Source organism: Talpa occidentalis, unplaced genomic scaffold, assembly GCF_014898055.3.
Source record: "Talpa occidentalis isolate TD23 unplaced genomic scaffold, MPIMG_talOcc4v2.1, whole genome shotgun sequence".
In the NCBI taxonomy this organism is placed as follows: domain Eukaryota; kingdom Metazoa; phylum Chordata; class Mammalia; order Eulipotyphla; family Talpidae; genus Talpa; species Talpa occidentalis.
The window spans coordinates 155,468,676-155,489,755 of record NW_026555331.1 but is presented as its reverse complement, the minus strand read 5'-3'; the positions used below and the strand labels follow the sequence as shown (position 1 = coordinate 155,489,755).

Genomic DNA, 21,080 nt, shown 5'->3' with positions numbered 1-21,080 from the left:
GTCCACTGAAATCCACTGCTGAGGGGAGCAGTGGGGAGACGGGAGAGGTCTGCTGCGTCCTGTGGGTCAGCTCCCTGGCCTGGGATCGAACTCAGGCTGCAGGGGTGACAGCCTGAGGCTCCACTCCTGGGCCCCAGGGAGGCCCGCATTTGTGGTTTAAGCTAGCCGTGAGGAGGTGAGCGTGTTGCTCACGTGCCAGCATGGGCTTGGAAACACAGACGGGGTGGTCATTTTAAAACAAGCCCGGGAAGACGCGTGGGAGTGGGGTCGGTCATGGTGCCCGTGCCGGGGCTGTGCCCACTGGGCCCCATGGGGCTGCCGGCCTGCCACAGATGCTTCTTGGTCTGATCTCGGGGGCTGCAGTCACATCTCAGTAAGTTAAGGTTTCTGTCCTCCCCCAGGCCCCTGTCTCCACATCCAAGCTTGTTGGAGAAGCAGCATCTTCTAGCAGATGTGAAGGTGGAGGGAGGGAAGCAGCCTCTCCTGCTGCCTTGGGGCCTCGGTGGGGACCACATGCAACTCGTTCATTCTGAGCTTCAGAGGGTGTTTTTGTTCGTATGGACTGTGTATTTACGGAATCTAAAATAAATTTAGAATGTATCTCTTGGGTGAGCTTTAAAAACATACTTTAACAAGGATTCCCAAAGTCATTACACTTGATGTCCTTTACGTTTTCGCTCTAGGTCTAGAATTCTGCAGTGGGCTTTTAAAGGTAGGGCTGTTATCTGGGCTTGTGGTTTGAGTCTCTCACAATAGAACGCTTGTCTCTTAGGTTCTGGACAAGACACTGTCAGTCAGTGATGTCGCTTCCATGGCTGGCTTGTTGGAAATTGTTGTGATTCTCTGGAAAAGTATTCACAGAAGTATGGAAAATAACAAAGAGGCCAAAGTTTACACCATCAACAAGTTTGCCTCCGTGCTGCCTGAGTACCTGAGAGTGTTCACGGTGAGTGTTGCGCGCCCGAGGTCGTGCGTCCCACGCCTTTCCTCCCGAGGTCGCTCCTCTCGTGCCGCGGACCAGCACAGCAGTAGACGATGAGGCCACCTCAGGGTTGAGAGAAGCGTGCAGGGTGGTCAGGGCGTCGGTGAAAGAAATGACACACAGACACACTTCAAGAGTGAAAATCTGAGTGTCATTTTCTTTGAGTCTGTGACCAGTATATATATGTTTTCCAAAAGCACAGGAATGAATATCAATGAAATCAGCTTGCTCCTGGGCTCAGTCTATCACCATCAGGGAGGTGATCTACATAACAAACAATGACCATTATAGAAGAAGGAAGTTTAGAAAGACAAATAAGGGATTAAAGTTTGTAGTTCTAGAAAGACCGGATAAGATTTTTAGCATTCTTGTAGTGGTTCTTGGTGGTCGTTATCTTTTGATAAGCTTCTGCCTTTTCAGGGAACTTCCGCTGAACTTCCTCTGCTTCAGGCTGTTCTCCCCCTGGCTGGTTGCCCAGCCAGATCTAGGGACCATGGCGAAAGCCATTCCTAAAGATCACTGCGGGGGGGAGGTGCAGCAGGTAGGGTTTTGCTGTTCTTCCCCTGCGCGCTGGTTGCCCAGAAGGTCACTGCAGGGGGAGGTGCAGCACTCTTGGCCAGCTTTCTGGCAGGAAAACCAGGCGTCCAGCCGGCGCGTTGCCTGTGGGGCAGGGTCTGCCCACCTCCCTAGGGTCTCTGGGGCCTGCAGCCCTGTCCTAGCGCCTGCCACGCTGGGCATTCGGCGGGGAGGGGCTGGCCACCGCACACAGCAAGTGCATCTGTCTTGAGACGCTTAGCCCAGGCGTGGGGCTTCGTAGGGGTGAAGGAGGCCTCCCTGACTCTCTGCTCAGAAGGGAGTTCACATTTAACAACAAATAAAAATAAGACTGATGGCTGGAACTATCATTTTATTCCTAGTTACAAAGAAAGCGTGGCTTAAAATGGAAAGACTTGCCATGAATTTTCACCCCGCTGGGGACCGGGTCTCTGTGCCTCGTCGGCATGGTGGCGCCGTGACATTGGGGGACCTGCTGTGCTGCAGGGTCCCCTCAGCAGCAGGGCGGAGCAGGTGCTGCAGCAGTGGGAGGCCGGGCATGGCCGCTGGGTGCCTCCCACTCAGCGTGCCAACCACCGCGTCAGGTTTTTTTGGTTAGTTTTATTCTCTTGAGCTTTACCTTCAGGATGCCAAGTACACACAGACTCATGTCTCCTTACCCTCGTTCCTGCCAGGCGAGTCCTAGCGCGGGGTGTTAGGAGCTGCATGGGGGCCCGGGGGCCCTCCTGTTTACACACCCCCGTTTTGTTTTCCTGTTCGTGTTGCAGGATGACCGCTGCAAGACGCCCTTGTTCATGCTCATGTCCTTCATGCCCGCCTCTGCCGTGCCGGCCTTCAGGTACCCACACGTCGGTGCAGCCGCATCCCTGGTCTCGGGCCTGCTGACCCTCAAGTGCAGCAGCCTCCCGGCCAGCCCCGCCCTCCACCGCGGCAGGAGACCGCGGTTGCCCTGGCCCATGTCTGGAGCTGCAGAGACAGCTGCTGTGCATGCTGGGTGCCCCGGCCTGGGACCCGGCGTGAGGAGATGCAGCAGCCGTCGGCAGTGCTCTCCATCCCTGCATTTTAGAACGCCACTTTGGATAGATCGGGTTAAATGAGGAAGTTGTTGAGATTAATTGTGTCCATTTCTTTTTATAATGCGGCTACTAGAAAATATAAAATGAGGTGGTGGCCTGCTTTTGTGGCTCGAGACTTAGTTTTTATTGGACACTGTTACTGGAGTTTTGGTTACTATCTCTGTAAAAATTACTTCTTTTTTGTAAAAAAAAAAAAAAGTTTTGATGCTAAATAGAATTTGTTTCCCCCAGATTAGGACTCTTTGTGCTTGAGTCTAGCCACGGCAAACGCAGCCCTGGCATGTGCAGTGGCGGGTCCGTGGCTGGGTCCTGGTGCCGGGCTGTGCTGGCTTCAGTGCCCTGAGCTGCTGGAGTTCAGAGCCTTGAGCTTGGACTTAGCCCCAGGGTCCTGCGAAGTGGGGTGTCGTGGAGGGCTGGGGTCTGTCTCATTCAGTCTCTTCACCTGCCCCTGCAGCACGTAGGGCGTTGTGGTTGCGACACCGACCTGACCTTGTGCACTTGGCATTCCAGCGGGGGTGTGATGTCCACGCTGAGGGACCAAGAGGAGGGCGCTGCAGACAGGGCATCCTGCACCCTGCTGGACTGCCTGTGCTCCTGGGGACACGTGGGGCGTGTACTGGAGCTCCTGTGCGACTGGCTGCCCGGAGAGCAGCCCCCCGGAAAGGTGCTCGCCCCCCGCCCCTGTGCAGGTGAGGGTCTAGCTGGTGGGCTGCGTCCTGACCAGTGGCTCTTGGTCTCGCAGGGCAATTCCGTGTCGAAGCGCAGAGCCAGCGCCCAGGACACTGGCCCGGTGAAGCCCGAACTGGCGCTGGTGTACCTGGAGTACCTGCTCACGCACCCGAGAAACCGGGAGTGCCTGCTCTCGGCTCCCCGCAAGAAGCTGAACCAGCTTTTGAAAGCACTGGAAACGTCGAAGGTAACCTGACAGAGCCAGCGCCCGGTTTTCTAGGCCGCGGGGCAGGTGACACACTGGGGCAGGTGAGGACTAGCCACACCCGCGGACCCCACCTCCACCAGCCGGAGTCTGGTGCGGGGTGGCCAGCAGGGAGCAGGACTCCAGGGCTGTCCTGTCAAGCTCCGGGCGCTGCTCCTTCCTCTCCTCTGGCCTGGGGCTGTCTTCTTGGACCTCTGGAGACTGTCCCTGCAACTTCACCAGCTTCCTCCTCTCCTTACTGGCAATTTGGCCATCTTCCCCAGACCAGGCCTTGGCCCACTCCTCGTGTTACTGCGTTTGGCTGTGCCGGGGGTGGGGCCTCAGACCTCAGGTCGCCACAGCCACGGATGGGAAGGGATGGGCCTGTCTTGACCTGACTGCAGCTTCAGGGTCTTCCCAAGCTTCACGTGCAGGCAGGAGTAGGTAGGCCGTGACCTTGTGGGTGGACAGGCTGGCGCTGACTGCCCTAGTGTAGAGCGGCAGCGCCTGTGGCCCAGGGGTCCACCCCTCAGGCTTTCCTAACGGGCACACGAGGTGTTTGTGGTGTTACCACCCCCCCGCTGTGACACATCTGAGCACAAGGCCCTGCTGTCTGGGGCTCAGGGTGGGGAGTCTTGGTTGTTGGGGTAGAGCCACCCTTGCCCTCTGCAGGCTGACCCCATTCAACCGGTGGGCTTCATTGCAGGGGCCTTGAGCTGGGGGAGTTGCCTCCCTGACCTTGGGGAAGGAGAAGAGACTGTGGATCCCCTCTGGCGGTGCTGCTTTGGGGGGCCTGGGGGCCAGGCGTGTGGCCCTCAGCGCTTTTGTTTCACAGGCGGATTTGGAGTCGATTTTGCAGTCCCTGGAGGGGAAGCCTCACGCCTTCAGTGAAGCCACCGCACTGCGAGCCTTCAGCCTCCATTGCCGGCTGAGCATTCACCTTCAGCACAAGGTGCACAGGGCCAGCTGAGCATCCTCCCAGGGCTTGGGGTGCACCGGGCTGGATGAGCAGGCGCCTCACCCGCTGCGCGCGGCCCCCCCCCCCCCATCTCTACAGTTCTGCTCCGAGGGGAATGTGTACCTGTCCACTCTGGAAGACACGGGCTTCTGGTTAGAGAACAAAATCTTGCCATTTATCCAAGACCAAGACGAAGAGTACCTGAAGCTCCATAGAGTCGTTTACCAGCAAACCATCCAGGTTAGAGTCCTAAGACGCGGGAACTTCCTCTTCACCGAGCCTGTGCCGGGCTGCCAGGCTGTAGTTTCTATTCTGAAGTTGGCATTTCGACCTCGTGTTACTGCTTTAAGTGCTTACACCGTATATGGCATTTAAATATCTGGAATATATAAACTGGAGACTTTAGTGTAACCTCCATACTGTCGGTAGTAGGTGTTGGTCATGTTTTTAGAGTCAGGTGGCTCGTGGCGTTGCTAGGGGCCTTACAGAAACAAAAGCGCCTGTGAAGCCCCCATATAACGTCTCTGCAAATACCTGCTTTTTGAGCTGCCTAGAAGCACGTCAGCTCATGGTTCTCTTTTCTTTGCCCTCCTGCGGCCTTTGGTGGTGAGTGACATCAGAAGTCTGTCTCTTGCAGACCTACCTGACCGTGTGTAAAGATGTGATTATGGTCGGCCTCGGCGATTACAGGTTCCAGATCCAGCTTTTACAGCGGAGTCTTGGGGTCATGCAGACAGGTACGCTCTGCCCGGAAAGGGCTCCTCCAGCTGTTGGGCCAGAGCCAGCCTCCTCCTCCTGCCCCGTTGGTCAGGGGGTGACACATACGGAAACCAGTTCCTATCCAGAGTGGGCTGATGCGGTGGGGAGTTGAAGGGTGTTTCTGGTGTCACGTGGGTCGGGTTGGGTTTTGTCCATCCTGCAGCCACTCCCTCTGGCTTGCTGGGCTGCAGGCCCGCCAGTGTGTGACAGCCCCAGCCTCCGGTGTCCTGAACAGAGCCCACAGCAGCCTCTCCTGGCTCTGCTCAGGCCACAAGGTAGGGTGATGCCCAAGTTTGTTGGGGAGGGCAAGAGCCCGGTGTGCTCGCTTGCTGTGCGCTAGATGCTGAGGGGAAGTCGGCCTCCTCTGGGTGGCCTTCGAAGCAGAGCCCGTCCCCAGAGCGAGACCCGGTGATGTCTGAGCCATCCTATGAGGGGTCCCAGCCAGAGAAGTGGGTGGGGTCCTGGGGGTTTGCTAGCAGCACCCCGCTGTGGTTGAGTGACTACCAGAAGCTGCAGATCGCTGGCTGTGACATGTCTGGGCTGTAGACCCTGTGCTGGTTTTTTCCTGAGATCTATAGGGATTTACTTATTTCTTTAAGTCCAGATATGTACTAGCAGAGATAGAAAATTATATTTTCAGTAGATTCAAAATTAAAATTTGAAAATTAGATTTGTTGCGTCGAGTCAAGTTTATGGTCCATGGCCTGCAATGTCGTCACGTGGGCGTCCTCGCACCCCTCCTGGCCCTCACACGGGGCTTGCGTTGGGGCTGGCTGCGGCCCTAGGCTGCCGGCGTCCCTCCCTCAGACTCGGCCGCCCGCTGTTTGGGTGAAATGTGCAAGTTAAAGGCTCGTGTTAAGTGGAACAGACAGTGTGTTAAAGTCTGTTTTTTTTTTAATCCTTTATAACTATTGTGAAAATAGCACTTTAAAATTAAGTTTAATGATCGAGACATTAAAAATCATTTGCATATTTTTAAATTTCATTTATCGTTTAGGAATTATTTTTGCCCGAGGGCTGAATCTGTTTTTAGTATTTATAGAATGTACTTTCCTGAGGCGCTGACAGGAACTTTAGGTCTCAGCAGCCAGTTTAACTGCAGTCACCTGCACCCCAGCTGTGGGACGGCAGAGACCCCCAGCCCCCGACGCCTTCCCCCGACTCCCTGGAAGAGCCCCGCGAAGCGTTTTAATGAAAACATCACATTCTAGTGTCGCGTGTGGCGTCCTCCATGCCCAAGCGTGTGCGGCTGAGCCCCTGCCCTGAGTGCCGTATCCGCTCCCGCCCTCGTTCTGCAGAACCCACTCCGGCCACGACAGCCCTGGTGGGGGCGGCTGCTCCATGGTGTGGTGAGGCGGCGCAAGAGGTGACATCACAAAGGACGCAGCTAGAAAGGAGGCTTCTAGAGGGACTGTGTCTTAAGCAGAAAGCAGAGGGAGGTTGGCAGAGACCATCCCCCGCCGAGAGTGGTGGGGGCCGCTGGGCGTGGGCCAGGGCTTCCCTGGCTGAGTGTCCCCTGAAGGGACCCGGTAGTCAGGGCTGACGCCCTCGAGCTTGTGTGGCAACCACACCAGAGAAGCTTCTAGGCCCGGGTCTCACTGACGTCCTCGAATCCAGCGTTTCTTCGGCGACGCGTCCTGTTCACTCAGCAGCGGCCCATGTGCCTGCGGGGGCGCGCGCTGCCTGGCCGTGTGGGTCGGCTCGCTGCTGAGGTTTTAACTTGAGGTTTTGTCAGTAGTTAGCGTGTGGCTCTACTGCGGACCGTGTAGGGCCCTCTTGGCACCTGCCTCCTCACTGCCGTCCCCCGGAGCCCCTGCCCACTGCGCTTCTTTGTCTCCTGTGGGTCCCAGCGGTGCCCGTCCTGCAGCCCCCCACGGGACCGGCCGTGGGCTGTGCGAGTGACCAGAGCTGAGGCCGGCTTGCAGGGCAGCTGCTCTCACTCCGTGAGCAGTGATGCTGCCTCCGTCTCTGGCTCTCCTGCATCTTATGATGCATTTTATAGGCTGTGGGGCCCGGCGTGAACCCCCAGTCCACTTCCCGTGGGGAGTCACAGGAATCAGCGTGAGGTCGTAGGTCATCTTTGTCACCAGATAAGTGTTTCTTAGCTAGGGCGTTACTCTGTGCCTTTCCACGGGACAGGTCTGCCTGGCAACATGAACCCACGCGTGAGGGTCGTGCACTCCTGCCCGTGGGAGGTCTCCGTGGACACGGCACCTGCCACTCAGGCCCGTGGGGCAGTCGGGTTGTCGAGTGAGGCCGGGACACAGCGAGGCTCATGGCTCTCTGGATGGCACAACCCCCACCTCTGTCTACACAGGATGGACAGAAGCAGACATGGGAAATCGGGGCCCCCGGGTGGGTCGAGGGGTCAGGCTCCCGTGGGGCAGCTGTTCGCAGGGAAGCGGCCACTAGAGAGAAGGACAGCACACTCAATACCCCTTCCTTGGCCTGGCCTGCAGTGCCCGGCTGACCCCCGTCCTGTGTGGAGCGGGAGTCCAGGCCCTACTCTGCAGAGGGGAGGCAAGCATCTGGGCCGCGTCCAGTAGCACACGCTGGCACCTGGTGGGCACAGCCCATGTGGGGTGGTGTGGGGTGAGCTGCTGGGGTTGAGGCGGGGCTGTGTTTGAGCAGAGCAGACGTGCTCGCTTAGGCTGAAATTCAGTCACCTGGCCGGCCTGCTCTGGCTGATCGTCGACGGACTCTCCAGTCACCGTGACCCGCGGTCACGTGAAGTGTGTGGAGACTTCTCCAATCCATGCGGCTGCATAACTGGCTTTCCTGTTTTCTTTCCAGTGAAAGGATTTTTTTATGTCACGTTGCTTCTGGGCATCCTGAAGGAGGTGACTGGCAGTTCCTTGATCCAGAAGACAGATTCTGACGGAGACGTTGCAGTGCTGTTCGATACTGTCCAGAAAGTATTTCAGAAGATGCTGGAGTGCATGGCCTGGAGTTTCCGGAAGCAGCCAGAAGAAGGCCTGCGGGTACCCACTCCTTCCCCGGGGCCCCAGACGCTGGGGGCCAGCACAGAGCACGCGCGGGGAGGGGGCGCTTGCCTCCGCGGTCAGGCATGATCTTGGCCAGTGACCGTGCGTGCTCAGTTTTCCTCTTACAGCACTTCCCGAGTTAAATGCACTTTGTGAGCTCGCTGCTCTTGGCTCCATGTAGATTGTGGGGCCTTCCCCAGATGAAAGTTAGCCTCCACCCAGGGCCGCCTCTGGGGGCGGGGGCCTGAGGAGCCTCTCCCAGGAGGTGGACCCAGGCTGCCTGCGGCACCTGGCGCCCCACAGGGCCAAGTCGTGATTCAGAAATATGGACGTGCACTTGCTTCAGCCAAGATGCAGGACAGTGCTGGGGGGCTCAGCTGGGCAGCAAGTGCAGACTGCTGCCCGGCCCCCCAGCCGTGCTCATGCTCGGGGCATGTGGGTGTCTGGGTGGTGGTTTTGGCATCAGGTGTGCGCAGGCCTCTTTCTCACCAAATCTTCGCCATTGCGTCGCAGCTTCTCAGATCACGTGGCCATGCCGCCGTCTCTGTGTTCGGTGGGGCCCCGTTTTGGGTGTTCCCGTCCCTGGGGCTTTTCCTTTGCTTTGGGGAAGAGACTAGCGGGGGTCCGCCTCCAGCAGCGGTGGGCAGGCCATTCTTAGCCCTGACCGTGGCTGTCATGTTCCTGCAGCTCCTGTATTCTGTCCAGACCCCGCTTCACGAGTTCATCACCACCGTCCAGTCGTGGCACGTGGACACGCCGGTCCACAGGGGCGTGCTCTCCACACTGATCGCGGCGTCCGTGGTGGAGATCAGCCACCGACTGCGCAAGGTGAGTTGGGACGCCGCCACTGGGGGCTCCCACCCCAGGGGCACCAGTTCAGCAGCACAGAGTCCTGCTGTGCGGCCCCGTGAGCCTCCAACACAAGCACCTGATCCACCAAAGAACGAGAAACAGCAGGCGGTGAACCAGGACACACACACCGGAGGGTCGCGCTTCGGCCACGTGTGCCAACGCTGCAGTAAAATCACATAGACGAAAATGTCAAATGGATTAGCGGCCTGAGTCGGGGGTGACAGTCCCAGGCAGAGCACGGGGAGGCTGTTGGGTTTCTGTCTGGGTGTGTCTCCACAAAGTGCCCATGGTTGGCAAGCTTGGGGCAGGTGCTGGTGCTGGGCCGTGGCCTGCGGGCAGGCAGCTCCCTGCTGTAGCTGCCATGGGTGGAAGACGAAAGCTTGTCCCAGAGCAGGGTTCTGGCAAGGCCCCCCAAGACCTGCCTGAGCAGGCAGGGCCCCCCACACCCTGGGATTCAACCTGCCAGGCCAAGTGCAACCGTTGGGCGGAGTGGCACGCACTGGGCAGCTGGGTCGTGGGTGGTGTTGGGAAGCTGCTTTTGTTGTCCCATCTGGCAGTGCCCAGGGCCCCCCAGCAAGGCACTGTCCCATGTGCAGTGTCAGTGGTGCCAGTGGGGAGGAGGCCTGGCTGGGCACACGAGCAGCGGGCGGGGCTCTGATGAGCGCTCGTCTGTCACCACGATGCCGGAGCCCTGACTGTGGCAGCAGATTCTTCACAGCAGCTCATGGGAGTCGCTTCCACGTTTCCAGAAGGCCTTTCTCGAGGGTCGAGGAGGCGCCGGGACATTGGCCTCTCAGTGACGGCTGACCTGAGCCCTCGTTGCAGGTTTCTGATGTCGACGAGCTGTCTCCCCCGGATGCCCTGGCGGGGCTGCCGCCGTTCTCCAGGTGCCTGGTGGGCATCGTCATCAAGTCCCCGAGTGTGGTCAGGTGAGCGCTTCTCCCGCCGCCGCCAGCCCCTTGCCTGCAGGCGCTCAGCCGCCTCGGCCGTGCCCTTTCGCTCAAAGTTGGTCCAGAGTGTTTTTTCTGAGAAAAGCATTTTGCAGACTTTGCCCATTTTATCAGCTGTTACAAGTGTTTACCTTAAACGTTCACAAAGGTAAACTCTACCTTGTGTCAGAGTCATCCCGTGGCTGACGGTGAGGCTTCCGTGTGGGGCTTCGGCTGGAGACCGGCAGGGGCGCCTGGAGCACGCGTGTCCCTGTGTGGTGGGCGCCCAGCAGCCGCTGCGCTGGGGGCCTGGTCCGCGGAGGCTGGTTTGCTGATTTCCAGACCCCGGGAACTTACCGGCAGATAAATTCAGTGACTGTGAAAAATCACCATCCGTAGTGGCCGCGGGTTTAGTCGCGTGAAGTCCTCTGGCGTCTGCTGGGCGCAGAGCTCCCGACTGGGCGCCCTGCCTCCTGGCAGCGTCGGGACTGACGTCCCACTTCGCGTGGAGCGTGCATTTCCTGGAAACCAGGCTCCGTGGTGCTTGATGAATTTTCTGGCTGTCTTTCTAGAAAACAGGAGGAGATCTGCTATGGGGTAATCCAAGACCTTGGTTGATTTTTTGCAGGTCATTTCTGGATGAGTTGAAGGCGTGTGTGACTTCGGACGACATTGAAGGCATTGTGTGTCTGACGGCTGTTGTGCATATTATTTTGGTTGTCAATAAAGGTGGGTTGAATTTTCCCTCCCGCCATCTAGGTGTCACCCCTGGAGCTGGGTTGGGGTGGGGGACTCAGCCCCTGCTCGAAAGGCTCTCAGCTCCTCCGCCGGCTGCCTCGTGTGTCTTCCCGCCACGCCCTGCGTCCCCCCCTCCCCCGCGGGGCCGCCGGCTGCCCCCTCTGTGCCTGGGAAAGGAATTCCTGCCGTTTTGTGACTGTTACCTGACTTTACAACCTGCTTTTGCTTTTGCCAATGATGGTGCTGTGCTTTGGCGCTAACAGTGACAGTGTCTACAGCTCCCTTAACCCTCAGCCTTGCCTGTTCTGAGCACCCCAGTTGTGAACCACCCCAGTTGAAATAGTGCTGGAAAACCCATTGGGAGCCGCTTCAGCGTATTGGGACAGCGTGCAGGGCCCCTGCTGTCAAGTTTGTGTCTGTCTTGCTTGTGTTAGCCGATGCTGGCAGCGCTTTCTAAGGTGGGACACTCAGAACACGCCTCACCGACACGCTTCCCCGGCTTGGGTGCTGGTGTTCGTCATGGTGCTCCGGGATGCCTCTGACTCAGGCTGGGGTCACGAGGCCCCTCCCCCAGACTCCCCCCCACAGTGAAATCAGTCCACGAAGGCCTCCCGGGGGCACCCACGCCAGGGTGTGAGGGCGAGGGTGGGCACCTAGCACTGGGCAGGTGGAAGTTGTTGTTTCTCACGGTGATGTGAACACCCTGGGCTCCTGCCCCTGGGCTGCCTCAGGGCCTTCCCGGACCCGCTTGGACCTGGCCAGTCTGTGCGGCTGCCGCAGGCCACCGGGCAGCCCGGGGGTGGAGCTGGGTCTGACTGAAGCGCCACAGGCGCGCAGGTCGCTGCTGTATGGGGTGTGAACATGCTGTCGGGACGCCCCACAGGTAAACATCGGAGCTCGAAAGTGAAGGACGTGGCAGCCGCTGTTCACAGGAAGCTGAAGACATTCATGGAAATCACGTTGGAAGAAGACAGCGTGGAGAGGTAAAGCTGCCCTGGTACAGCCAGTGGGAAGCCCCAGCTGCTCCCGGGCGTGGTCGGTCCACCCTCGTCTGTGGGGACAGGACTGCGTCTGCAGGCAGAGCCCCTCGAGCAGACGTCTCACTTCCTGCCTCTGTCCCCAGCAGCAAGACGGTCATTTACAAAGCTGCTGGGGAGTCCGGGCAGACGACACACGTCTTCCATAGCGCACACGTGTCTGGGCGTTCCTGAAATACAAGTGCCCTGTCCTGGGCCGCCCCACTGGGGTGAGAGCCCCGAGCCCAAGGTAGTGGGTATCCTGCCGGCCTTCCTGGCGGCACGGCTATGGGTGCTGCTCGGTGGACCTCCACGGCAGGCGAGCCGCTGCTGACTCCGCTCGTTCTGCAGAGTCTGTGGAAGGTGGCTTTGGACGCAGACCCGCCGTGCAGCAGCGTCTCCTGCTGTTCTAGAACTTCGGGAGCCGTTGCGGGGCTCTGGGGCTCGTGCGAGGTGTGCCTGGGGCACTGGCCGCTGCCCACAGCCCCTGCTCCTTGGAGGAGTTTCTCGGAACCGTGTCGGCTTCTTCCCGCCTCCCCGGGCCGTGTCCCTCTCGTCTGCTCTGACCGCGCTGGCCGGCGCCCAGGTCGTCAGGAGGCCTGCTGCGACTCCACCCCATCTGGGCCCCACGAGAGACCTTCCTGTCTTGCGTCCTGCATGGCGCTAGCTGTGGGGCATCAGGTCACGAGCTCCCCTCTGCTCAGCGTGCTGGGCTCTGTCACCACCAGTGGATGCTGGATTTTGGTAAAAAGCGGCTTCTCCGCGCGCAGGTGGCTGTCGGCTGACTCATGTTGAGTGTTGACCCACCCTTCGTGCCCGGGGAGTTCCGCGTGGTGGCGTGTGATGCTTTTCACTCCTCGCGGGGCTGAATCTGCTGACACTTGGTTGAGAAGGTCCGCCCGGGCTGGGAGAGCGGACAGCGTCTGGAGCTTTCTTTTCTGTCTGTCCACGTGGGTGTGGCCGAGTCCCTCCGCCTCCGGCCTCTGAGGGGGAGTATGGGGGTTGGCTTCCCTTTTCCCTAAAATCTCAGTCCAGCAAGCGGTGATGCCTCCGCTCAGTGTGATCCGTGCCGTGGACGCGGCTGCCCGCCCCGCCGTCTCTGCTGCGGGGGCCTCCAGGGGTCCGTTTTCCCCCAGGAGGTCAGAGCCATGGCCGGCGTGTTCGGAGCCCCTTCACTGCCCTGTGAGGGGCCCGGTCTGCGGGATGCCCCTCGTCCGCTGCGGGACCCAGGGTGTGTCCCCGCCCCCCTCCCTGCTCCCCACGCCTGACTAGAGACAGATTTTATTGATCTTTTCAATTTTCGGTTTCACTGATTTTTTCTTTATTGATTTCCCATTTTCAATTTTTAAAAAGTTTCTGCTCTAATTTTTAAAACTCTCTTTATCTGCTTTGGATTTACTTTGTTCTCTTCTGTTTTCCTAAGCTGGAAGTTTAGTGACTTTGGGGCTTTCTTCTTGCCGATGTATAGTCAGTGCTGCGAGTTACCCCCACGCTCTGCTGCTGCTGCATCCCAAGAATTTTGATAATGTGTGTTTTCATTTTCATTTAGCACAAAATATTTTAAAATTTCTCCACACACAGTCGCTTAAATGTCTCTTTGACTGTGAGTTATTTAAGCGACTGTGTGTTGTTTAATCTCCACACACTTTGGAATGTTCTGGCTCTCTCTGTTACTGGTTCTGGTTTTCACTGCCCTGGGGTCTGAGGGCAGGCACTACGATTTCAGTCCTTTACGTCTGTTGAAGCCCCGGTAAGGCCTTCTTGGTCAGTGCTGTGCGTGAGCTGGAGGGAATGGGACTCTGCCCTGGGTCAAGCAGGCGTCGCGAGTCCCACTGGCGTGTGCTGTGCTTTCTCTCTGCGACCACCTCCCCGTCGAGCCGGAGGCCTTGCTCCTTGTGTGTCTGCGCTGCCGACGTTAGAGGCTGGTGGCTGAGACCGGCTGTCACTGGAGAAGAGGCCCTTCTCCCTCTAGGGGTGTGCTTCCCCCTTCATACCCAGGCCACTCCGGGACGCTGGCTTCCAGGCAGGAGGCTGCGGCGGCCAGGGCAAGCTCCTGCGGGGCCGCTGGCGTAAGGGCTGCTGTCCATGAGGGTTCAAGCCACTTCTGAGTGACCAGAGGGCACTCCAGGCCTGAGGCCTGTCCCTGCTGGGCCTCCAGTCTTGGGGTGATTGGGCCCAACCACAGCGAAGTGGGGGGACTGCTGGAACTTCCATGCACACGAGGGTCAGGAGCTGCTGACTAGAGGGATCCTTTGGGGTCTGGTGGGGACAGTGGCCTGGGGTGCCTCTGTCTGGTGTCCTGGGGGAGCTGGCCCTACAGGAACTCGGTGTGACAACACTCCTTCCATGTGTCACATGTGGGCTAGGATCACCGCCCTGGGGTTTTTACTCTGTTCCACGTGTAAGAAATGACCGGGGCAGGTACTGATCCTCCAGTTTGGCTTGAGGCGTGTCTGGCTGCAAGCGCTTCAGACTCTTTTATGAAAACACACTCTCGGGGGCCTCCCCTGGTGGCGCAGCGGTTGAGCGCTGGGTTGCGAAGCTGCCCGCAGCCTCTGCAGCACCGGTTCGATCCCCGGCCGCCGGCGAGGGTCCCACATGGCGCACAGACCTCTCCTGCCGCCCGCTGCTCCCCTCAGCAGTGGACTTCGGTCCTTCTGCCTGTTCTGCTCCCCGCTCTGGCTCTGGTGAATTCTCTCACCCTCCCGCGCTTCTGTCTGTACCCAGTGCTTATATAAATAAATCAATTTTTCAAAAAAAAAGAAAAGAAAACACACTCTCAGGTAATTTGGGCAGCTAATTGTTTCTTTCATCGCGTTTCAGGTTTCTCTATGAGTCATCGTCAAGGACCCTGGGAGAGTTCCTGAGCTCATAGCCAAGCCGCAGCCCTGGCCAGGTGGGAGAGAACAAGGACGCACAGAGGCCACGTGGAGTCGCTCGCTGTTGACGTGAGCGGCAACGGCCACATAATGGGGTGTGCAGGTGGGAGGGTCTTTTGGGGGTGTGAGCGGGCAGCTCTGAGGTTCTACACTTTGGCCCGGTGGTCACGTCCTTGACACAAAGGGCTCCAGGTCAGCGGCACAGAAGCCACGGGGCAAAGCCTTTCGCAAGACACCGGGTTGTTTCGGAGACACCTGTTTGTGCACAGTGTTGCCTGCCTGCCTGACGCTCGCAGGCATGCTCTGCATAAAGACAGGGTGAGCTCCCTCTTCGTCCTTTCACCACGCGGGGGTTCCGAGGCAGTGCAGGCACAGAGCCCGCTCACCTGTGTCCTTGCGCTCAAGCTGTCGCTGGGCTGTGGCCCACCCCCCGCAGGCTACCAGCAGCCTGTCAGCTCGGCCCTAAGGGGCGGTGGGCACAGAGGCCTGTGTCCTGGGCACCCACTGCAAGGGCAGGCATCAGCCCAGGTGCATTCTGTCTTCTGCCCCAAGCAAAAAAGTATAGAAACCCCAATTTTCCCATGCTTCTGTCACTAAGAAGGCACAGAAAAGGACCAAACACTTACTGGAGCTTTGAGCACTAGGGTGGGTTTGCTGAGGGCTGGGGCGGGGGTGTGAGCATGCAGCTTTGTGGGCATCGTCTGTCTAAGCCAGGTTCTGTGTTTGTGGACGAGGCTGGCACAGGCGATAGCTCTGCCGTCGGTAGCGCAGCCACTGGGAAGCACCTATGCCAGTGTAGTAAGACTGAAGATGAGCTGGTTCCGTGATGGGAGCCACTCCTCTCCCTCTGCGACTCCTTCTCTCTGACCCGGGAATACAATCCGACGCGTCAGTGGGTGCCTTCTCGCCTGCACAGACGCACTTGCACCTGGGTGTGACCACGCACCTAAGTGCTTCGCCTGCAGCGGTCGTGAACGTGCCCAGCACTTCCCGGACGTGCTGTGTCTGCACTGATGTTCTGCCTGGACGCGGCTGTGCCGACTGGCTGCCACTTCGGATTGTGGAGTAGGGCCGTGCCCTCAGGGGGCGCAGCTTTGAGCCCGTCCACACACCGTTGTTCAAGCCCCGGCGCCTCTGAGGCACGCGGACAACCAGGCTTAGCCCTCGGTCGAGAGCCACACTTTGCAGCGGTCTGAGGGCTGAGGCCCTGCAGCCTGGTCCTGACGTTCCACTTAGCAGTTCCACTCACCATGCTGCTCCCGCTTCCACACCAGCGTCCCTTGCACCAGGCTACCCGGAGGGCCCAGGCGCTGCCCATCTCCCTCGTGAGCCTCTGTCACGGAGACAGTCTTCCCGCCCTTGAGACTCGGTGGAGAGATCCGAGGAAAAGCGGGGTCAGATGCACTGGTGGCCAGAGGCACTGCCAGCGCCGGGGTTCCCCTGGTCTGCTGACGCAAAGTGGGGCTGAATTGCGCCTCTGAGTACAGGCGGCTGATAGGTGACCATGGCCCTCGCGGGGGCACGTCAGCCCTCCATCCGTGGGGCGTTACGATGCTTGAACAAAGTTGCTATGAGCATCAGGGGTACAGGCCTTTGGGGGGTGTTTTGGGGGGTGGTTTTCTTGAAGTGGAGTTGATGTGTGGTATGTTTCACTTCTTCACGAGCTCCCGGCCCTTCCAGAGGAGTCACAGCAGAATGTGCTTCCCGAGCCCGCTGCGTCCGCCCCGGGCGCGCACTGCAGTGTCTGACTGCGCTCCTTGGGCGCGCGCGGTAGCTGGTGCCACGGGACGTGCGTGTGGGTGAAACGCCGAATCAGCTCTGGTGTGACGGTGGATGGATCTTGTGCTTGAGCGGGCGGATCCTTGTGCTGCAAACACAGCCTCTGCTTGGCCACAGCACGTGGCCTGGTTGCCTTTGAAAGAGCAGGAGTTTGAAATTTTAATGAACTGTAGTTTATACCTTTATAGTTTGTGCTTTCTGTGTCCTGTTTCAGTGCGTGTGAGAGTGAGTGTGTGTGACGCACGCTTTATCTTGGCTTGCTCAGTTACCAGTGGAGCTTGCTGCCTGCCAGTGAGAATCCTGCTCCCTTCCTCCCTGCGTCTCTTGCTCTTGGTGTTCGTCTTCCCTTTTTCTCTGCGCCTAGAAGGTCAGCTCTCCTGTTTATCTTGAGGTAATTTTTGTGTGTGGCATTTGGTAATGGTTGATTTTTGTTTTTACCATATGGATACCTAGTGGCCTCAGCACCGTTAGAATATGATTTTTTTTTTAATTGCTGGCTGGGCTCAGAACTTTATCATCCCCTTGGCTGACGGAGGCACTCTCGCCTCAGGATGCTGCCGCCCCGGCCTTCCTGCAGCTCCCTCCCCATCCGTTTCAGCTCATCCTGCCCTGTTGCTCCTCAGCTGCCACTTTCCTCCCCTCCTGCACCCAGGGCCCCGGGTCATTGTGGGGCTTGGCTCCGCAGACCGCGAGGAGCAGGGCAGAGCAGTGACCGCGCTCGGTGAGTGGAGAGACCTGCACAGGCGGCACCACCTTGTCCCTGCGGCTCACACCAGAAGCAACAGAAGATAGTGTTTTCATTAACTGTTCGGCGTATCTCACCCTTACTTCCGTCTAGATCAGCAGTTTTGCCCCCTTTGGGCAAGGGGGGGCGGGGGGTTGTTGCCATCCCCGAGTGAGGGGATGACTCTGCACTCGGACTGCACCCCAGGTGCAGGCATCGTCATGGGGAGACCCCGTTCTGGCATCTTACTCAGCCTGTAATCTGTTTTACTTCATTTTTGCATGTGGCGTGAAGTCTCGGTACCCTTTTATTCCGCCCCCTGCATGATTCCCTGACTGTTCCCGCACCCTTTGCTGGCGTTTCCCTTTCCCCACGAGAGGACCGTGCGCGCCGTCATCAGCTGTCCGCACGCGTGGGCGTGTTTCTCACCACTGACCAGTCTCCTGTGTATTTCAGAGCATAGGACACGTCCTCCCTCTGCTCCTCCCGCAGTGCCTTTGTCTCCTGTGCATGTTTAGAATGACTCGATTTCTGCAGGAGAGAAGAATGGAGGAGGTTTTGCTTGGGATTGCCTTGACTCTGTAGATGAGTTTGTGGGGAATCTGAACTTCAACAATATTGATGATGATTCTGATCCATGACCATAGTCTATATTGTAAGGAATTCTTTTTCTCTCTTGAGTATTTAAATTTTATTTTGATTTAAATTAAACATTTTTAGGAATTTCTTTAACTTCAGTAAGATATTGTTATTTTCAGAGCACAGGTTTTCCATATATTTTACCAAACGTATCCAAATATTTTTTATGTATTTTGAAGCTATTGTAAATAGTATTTTAAATAGTAGCTATTGTAAATAGTAGTATTTTTACATTTTAAATCTCTAGTTCATACTAGTATTTCGGTAGCATTGTCTTTGTTGGTTTTTACCTACTTTAAAAAACTCACTGGTGAGTTGTGGGAACCTATTGCTAGATCCTCAGGACTCTGCGACTTCCATCCTCCTCGGGACGCGCTGTCCTGCCCTCACTCCCCACCTGTGGGTGTCTCAGATTACTGGCCTCTCTGCACAGTGGAACCGGGTGGAGGGAGCGTTTCCTGTTCCCAGGGACTCCTGAGCAGGAGCATTTTGGTCCTCACTGTTGGTGCAAACTTCGGGTTGTATGTATATGCTTCTTATCAGCACAAAGTTTCTATTCTTAGTTTTCTGAGAGCTTTTGTCAGGAATTGGTATAGAATTGTATCAGATTCTCTTGATGCCTCTATTAAATATATCTGCCTCAAAAATATTGTTTCCTCATGAACAGTGTAATTGTCCTTTATTGCTCCTCTCCGGTGTGCTGTCATCATCATCATGCACTTTACTTCTACGTATGGTATTCATCCCAAGTAATCTTCATTAATTTTGCTTTAAACTGTTAACCTTTTTTTTAAAGATTTATTTATTTATACAAGAACTGGGGTACAGGCCAGAGCCAGAGCGGGGAACAGAACAGGCAGGCTGATGAAACACACTGCCGAGGGGAGCAACGGGGAGACAGGGGAGACAGGGGAGGTCTGCTGCACCATGTGGGCATCTCTCTGGCCGGCCGGGATTCGAACCCATGCTGCAGAGGCTACGGACAGCTTCACAGCGCTGCGCTCAACTGCCTGCGCCACCAGGGAGGCCCTGTTAACCCTTTTTTGAAGAATTTCAAAATACAGAAAAATTGTCCTTCCCTTTCTTGAACTTTAGCAGCCTCTGCTTTGTATCTCTGGCTCCTGCCTATAGGATTGGGATTGAGTTCCGAACTAAAAAATACAAGAGAATAATCCAAATCGGGAAAGACGTGCAACTGTCACTATTCACAGATTATATGATAGTATATATAGAAAACACTAAAGACTCCACCGAAAAGCTATTAGAAACAATAGATGTGTATATAGCAAAGTGGAAGGTTATAAAATCAACATACATAAATCTCTAGCATTTTTGTAAACAAATAATGAGAAGGAAAAAGATCAAGAAAATAATACTATTTATCGTTGCTTCGAATAGAATTTGATACCTTGGGAGTTGACCTAAGGAGGTGAAGGACCTGTACAAAGAGCTGCAAAATGTTATTAAAGGACTTAGTGACGTAAGAAAGTGGGAGGCCTTCCCCGGTGGCGCAGCGGTTGAGCTCTGGGTTGCGAAGCTGCCCGCGGCCTTTTGCGGCGCCGGTTCGATCCCCGGCTGCTCCCCGGCCACCGGAGGAGGGTCCCACATGGCGCGCAGACCTCTCCTGCCGCCCACTGCTCCCCTCAGCAGTGTACTTCGGTCCTTCTGTCTGCTCTGCTCCCCGCTCTGGCTCTGGTGAATTCTCTCACCCTCCCGCGCTTCTGACTGTACCCAGTGCTTGTATAAACAAAACAAACAAACAAATAAATAAAACATGCCTCTATAAAAAAAAAAACTGACATGTCTTTAAAAAAAAGAAAGTGGGAGGCCATCCCATGCTCGCAGATAGGGAGAATCAATATAATCAAAATGACCATGCTGTCTAAACTGATATATCTTTAACACACTCCCTGTTAAAATACCAACGATATATTTCAAAGAAATTGAACAAAAATGTTGAAGTGTGTATGAGACCATAAAACCCCTTAGCAAAAATTATCCTGAGATAAAAGTAGAGAAATGGAGGTATCATGTTACCTAACTTCAAACTTTACTATAAGCAACAGTACTAAAAGCAATATAGGACCGGCGCAAAAGTGGGTCCATAGATCAGTGGAACAGAATCGGAAGTTCAGAGATGACTCCACTCACACGTCAGTACCTAACTGTACAGACATACGATGGTACAAGGGGAGTAAGCAAATGGTGCTGGGAAGCATGGAAAGCCATACGTAAAAAGCATGAAGTTGGATCACTTTCTAACACCACACACACAAGTAAATTCCAACTGGATTAAAGATTTAGCTAGGGAGGCCCACAACAATAAAATACATGCACATGACAACATTGGTGGTATGTTCCACGCCATCAACAGTGAGGACGTGTGTGGAGACAACCCCTGTGGCAAGGGAGATTAAGCAGTTGGGATTATCTCAAGTTAAACAGCTTTTCACAGGGAAAGAAAGGTTAAAGACACCCTACTGAATGGAAGAAACTTGTCGCACGATACGTAACAGGCAAGGGGTTAATAGCCCAAGATTTGTGAAAAATTCAACTAGTAAATGGTCAGCAAATATGAACGCACAGTTCACCAAAGAGACTATGCAGAAGACCAGTAGACGCGAAAAAAAAAAGTGCAGTATCATTCCCGATTAATAGACAGTGACTACAAAAACTAGTGGACATTAATAAACAGAACTCGGGTTCAGAGGGAGGGGGGAGAAAGGGACGTGGGAACAGAAGGGATGGTGAGGCAGGTAAAAATTTCTAAATGGAAGAACAATGCAGTAGAAGGGGTCATCCACAGATAGACTATCAGGTAGAATCACTAGACAGAATCCAAACAGAAAAATGAATCATAGAAAACTTTCTAAGATGATTCGTGGATTTCTCAATAGAAGTCTTACAGGCAAGAAGGGAATGACATATTTGAAATGCTGAAAGAAAAAAAATTTCAACCAAGAAATTCTATCCTGCTAGACTATCACTGAGAAAGGAGGGATAAAAATTTTTACAACCGAAGATTGATGTATCACCACTAAATTGGCCTTGCAAGAAATAATAAGATGTATCACCACTAAATTGGCCTTGCTTCCCCGGTGGCGCAGCGGTTGAGCGCTGGGTTGTGAAGCTGCCCGCAGCCTCTGCAGCACTGGTTCGATTCCCGGCTGCTCCCCGGCCACCGGAGGAGGGTCCCGCATGGCGCGCAGACCTCTCCTACCGCCCGCTGCTCCCCTCAGCAGTGTCCTTCGGTCCTTCTGCCTGCTCTGCTCCCCGCTCTGGCTCTGGGGAATTCTC

General features: G+C 56.1%; 1 protein-coding gene across 2 annotated transcripts in view; it reads left to right on the top strand.

Moving 5' to 3' along the window:
• Positions 1-18,554, top strand: part of NCAPG2 (non-SMC condensin II complex subunit G2) — a 41,732-nt gene extending 23,178 nt beyond the window's left edge. For both annotated transcript variants that reach the window (XM_037516530.2, XM_037516521.2), the window contains exons 16-28: positions 773-946; positions 2,305-2,375; positions 3,124-3,277; positions 3,356-3,529; positions 4,362-4,478; positions 4,584-4,724; positions 5,122-5,221; positions 8,037-8,224; positions 8,915-9,055; positions 9,905-10,008; positions 10,637-10,737; positions 11,630-11,729; positions 14,586-18,554. In XM_037516530.2, coding sequence (XP_037372427.1) covers positions 773-946; positions 2,305-2,375; positions 3,124-3,277; positions 3,356-3,529; positions 4,362-4,478; positions 4,584-4,724; positions 5,122-5,221; positions 8,037-8,224; positions 8,915-9,055; positions 9,905-10,008; positions 10,637-10,737; positions 11,630-11,729; positions 14,586-14,637 — 1,617 coding nt within the window. In that variant the 3' untranslated portion in view covers positions 14,638-18,554. The remainder of the gene's footprint in view (positions 1-772; positions 947-2,304; positions 2,376-3,123; positions 3,278-3,355; positions 3,530-4,361; positions 4,479-4,583; positions 4,725-5,121; positions 5,222-8,036; positions 8,225-8,914; positions 9,056-9,904; positions 10,009-10,636; positions 10,738-11,629; positions 11,730-14,585) is intronic.
• Positions 18,555-21,080: the final 2,526 nt, after the last annotated feature.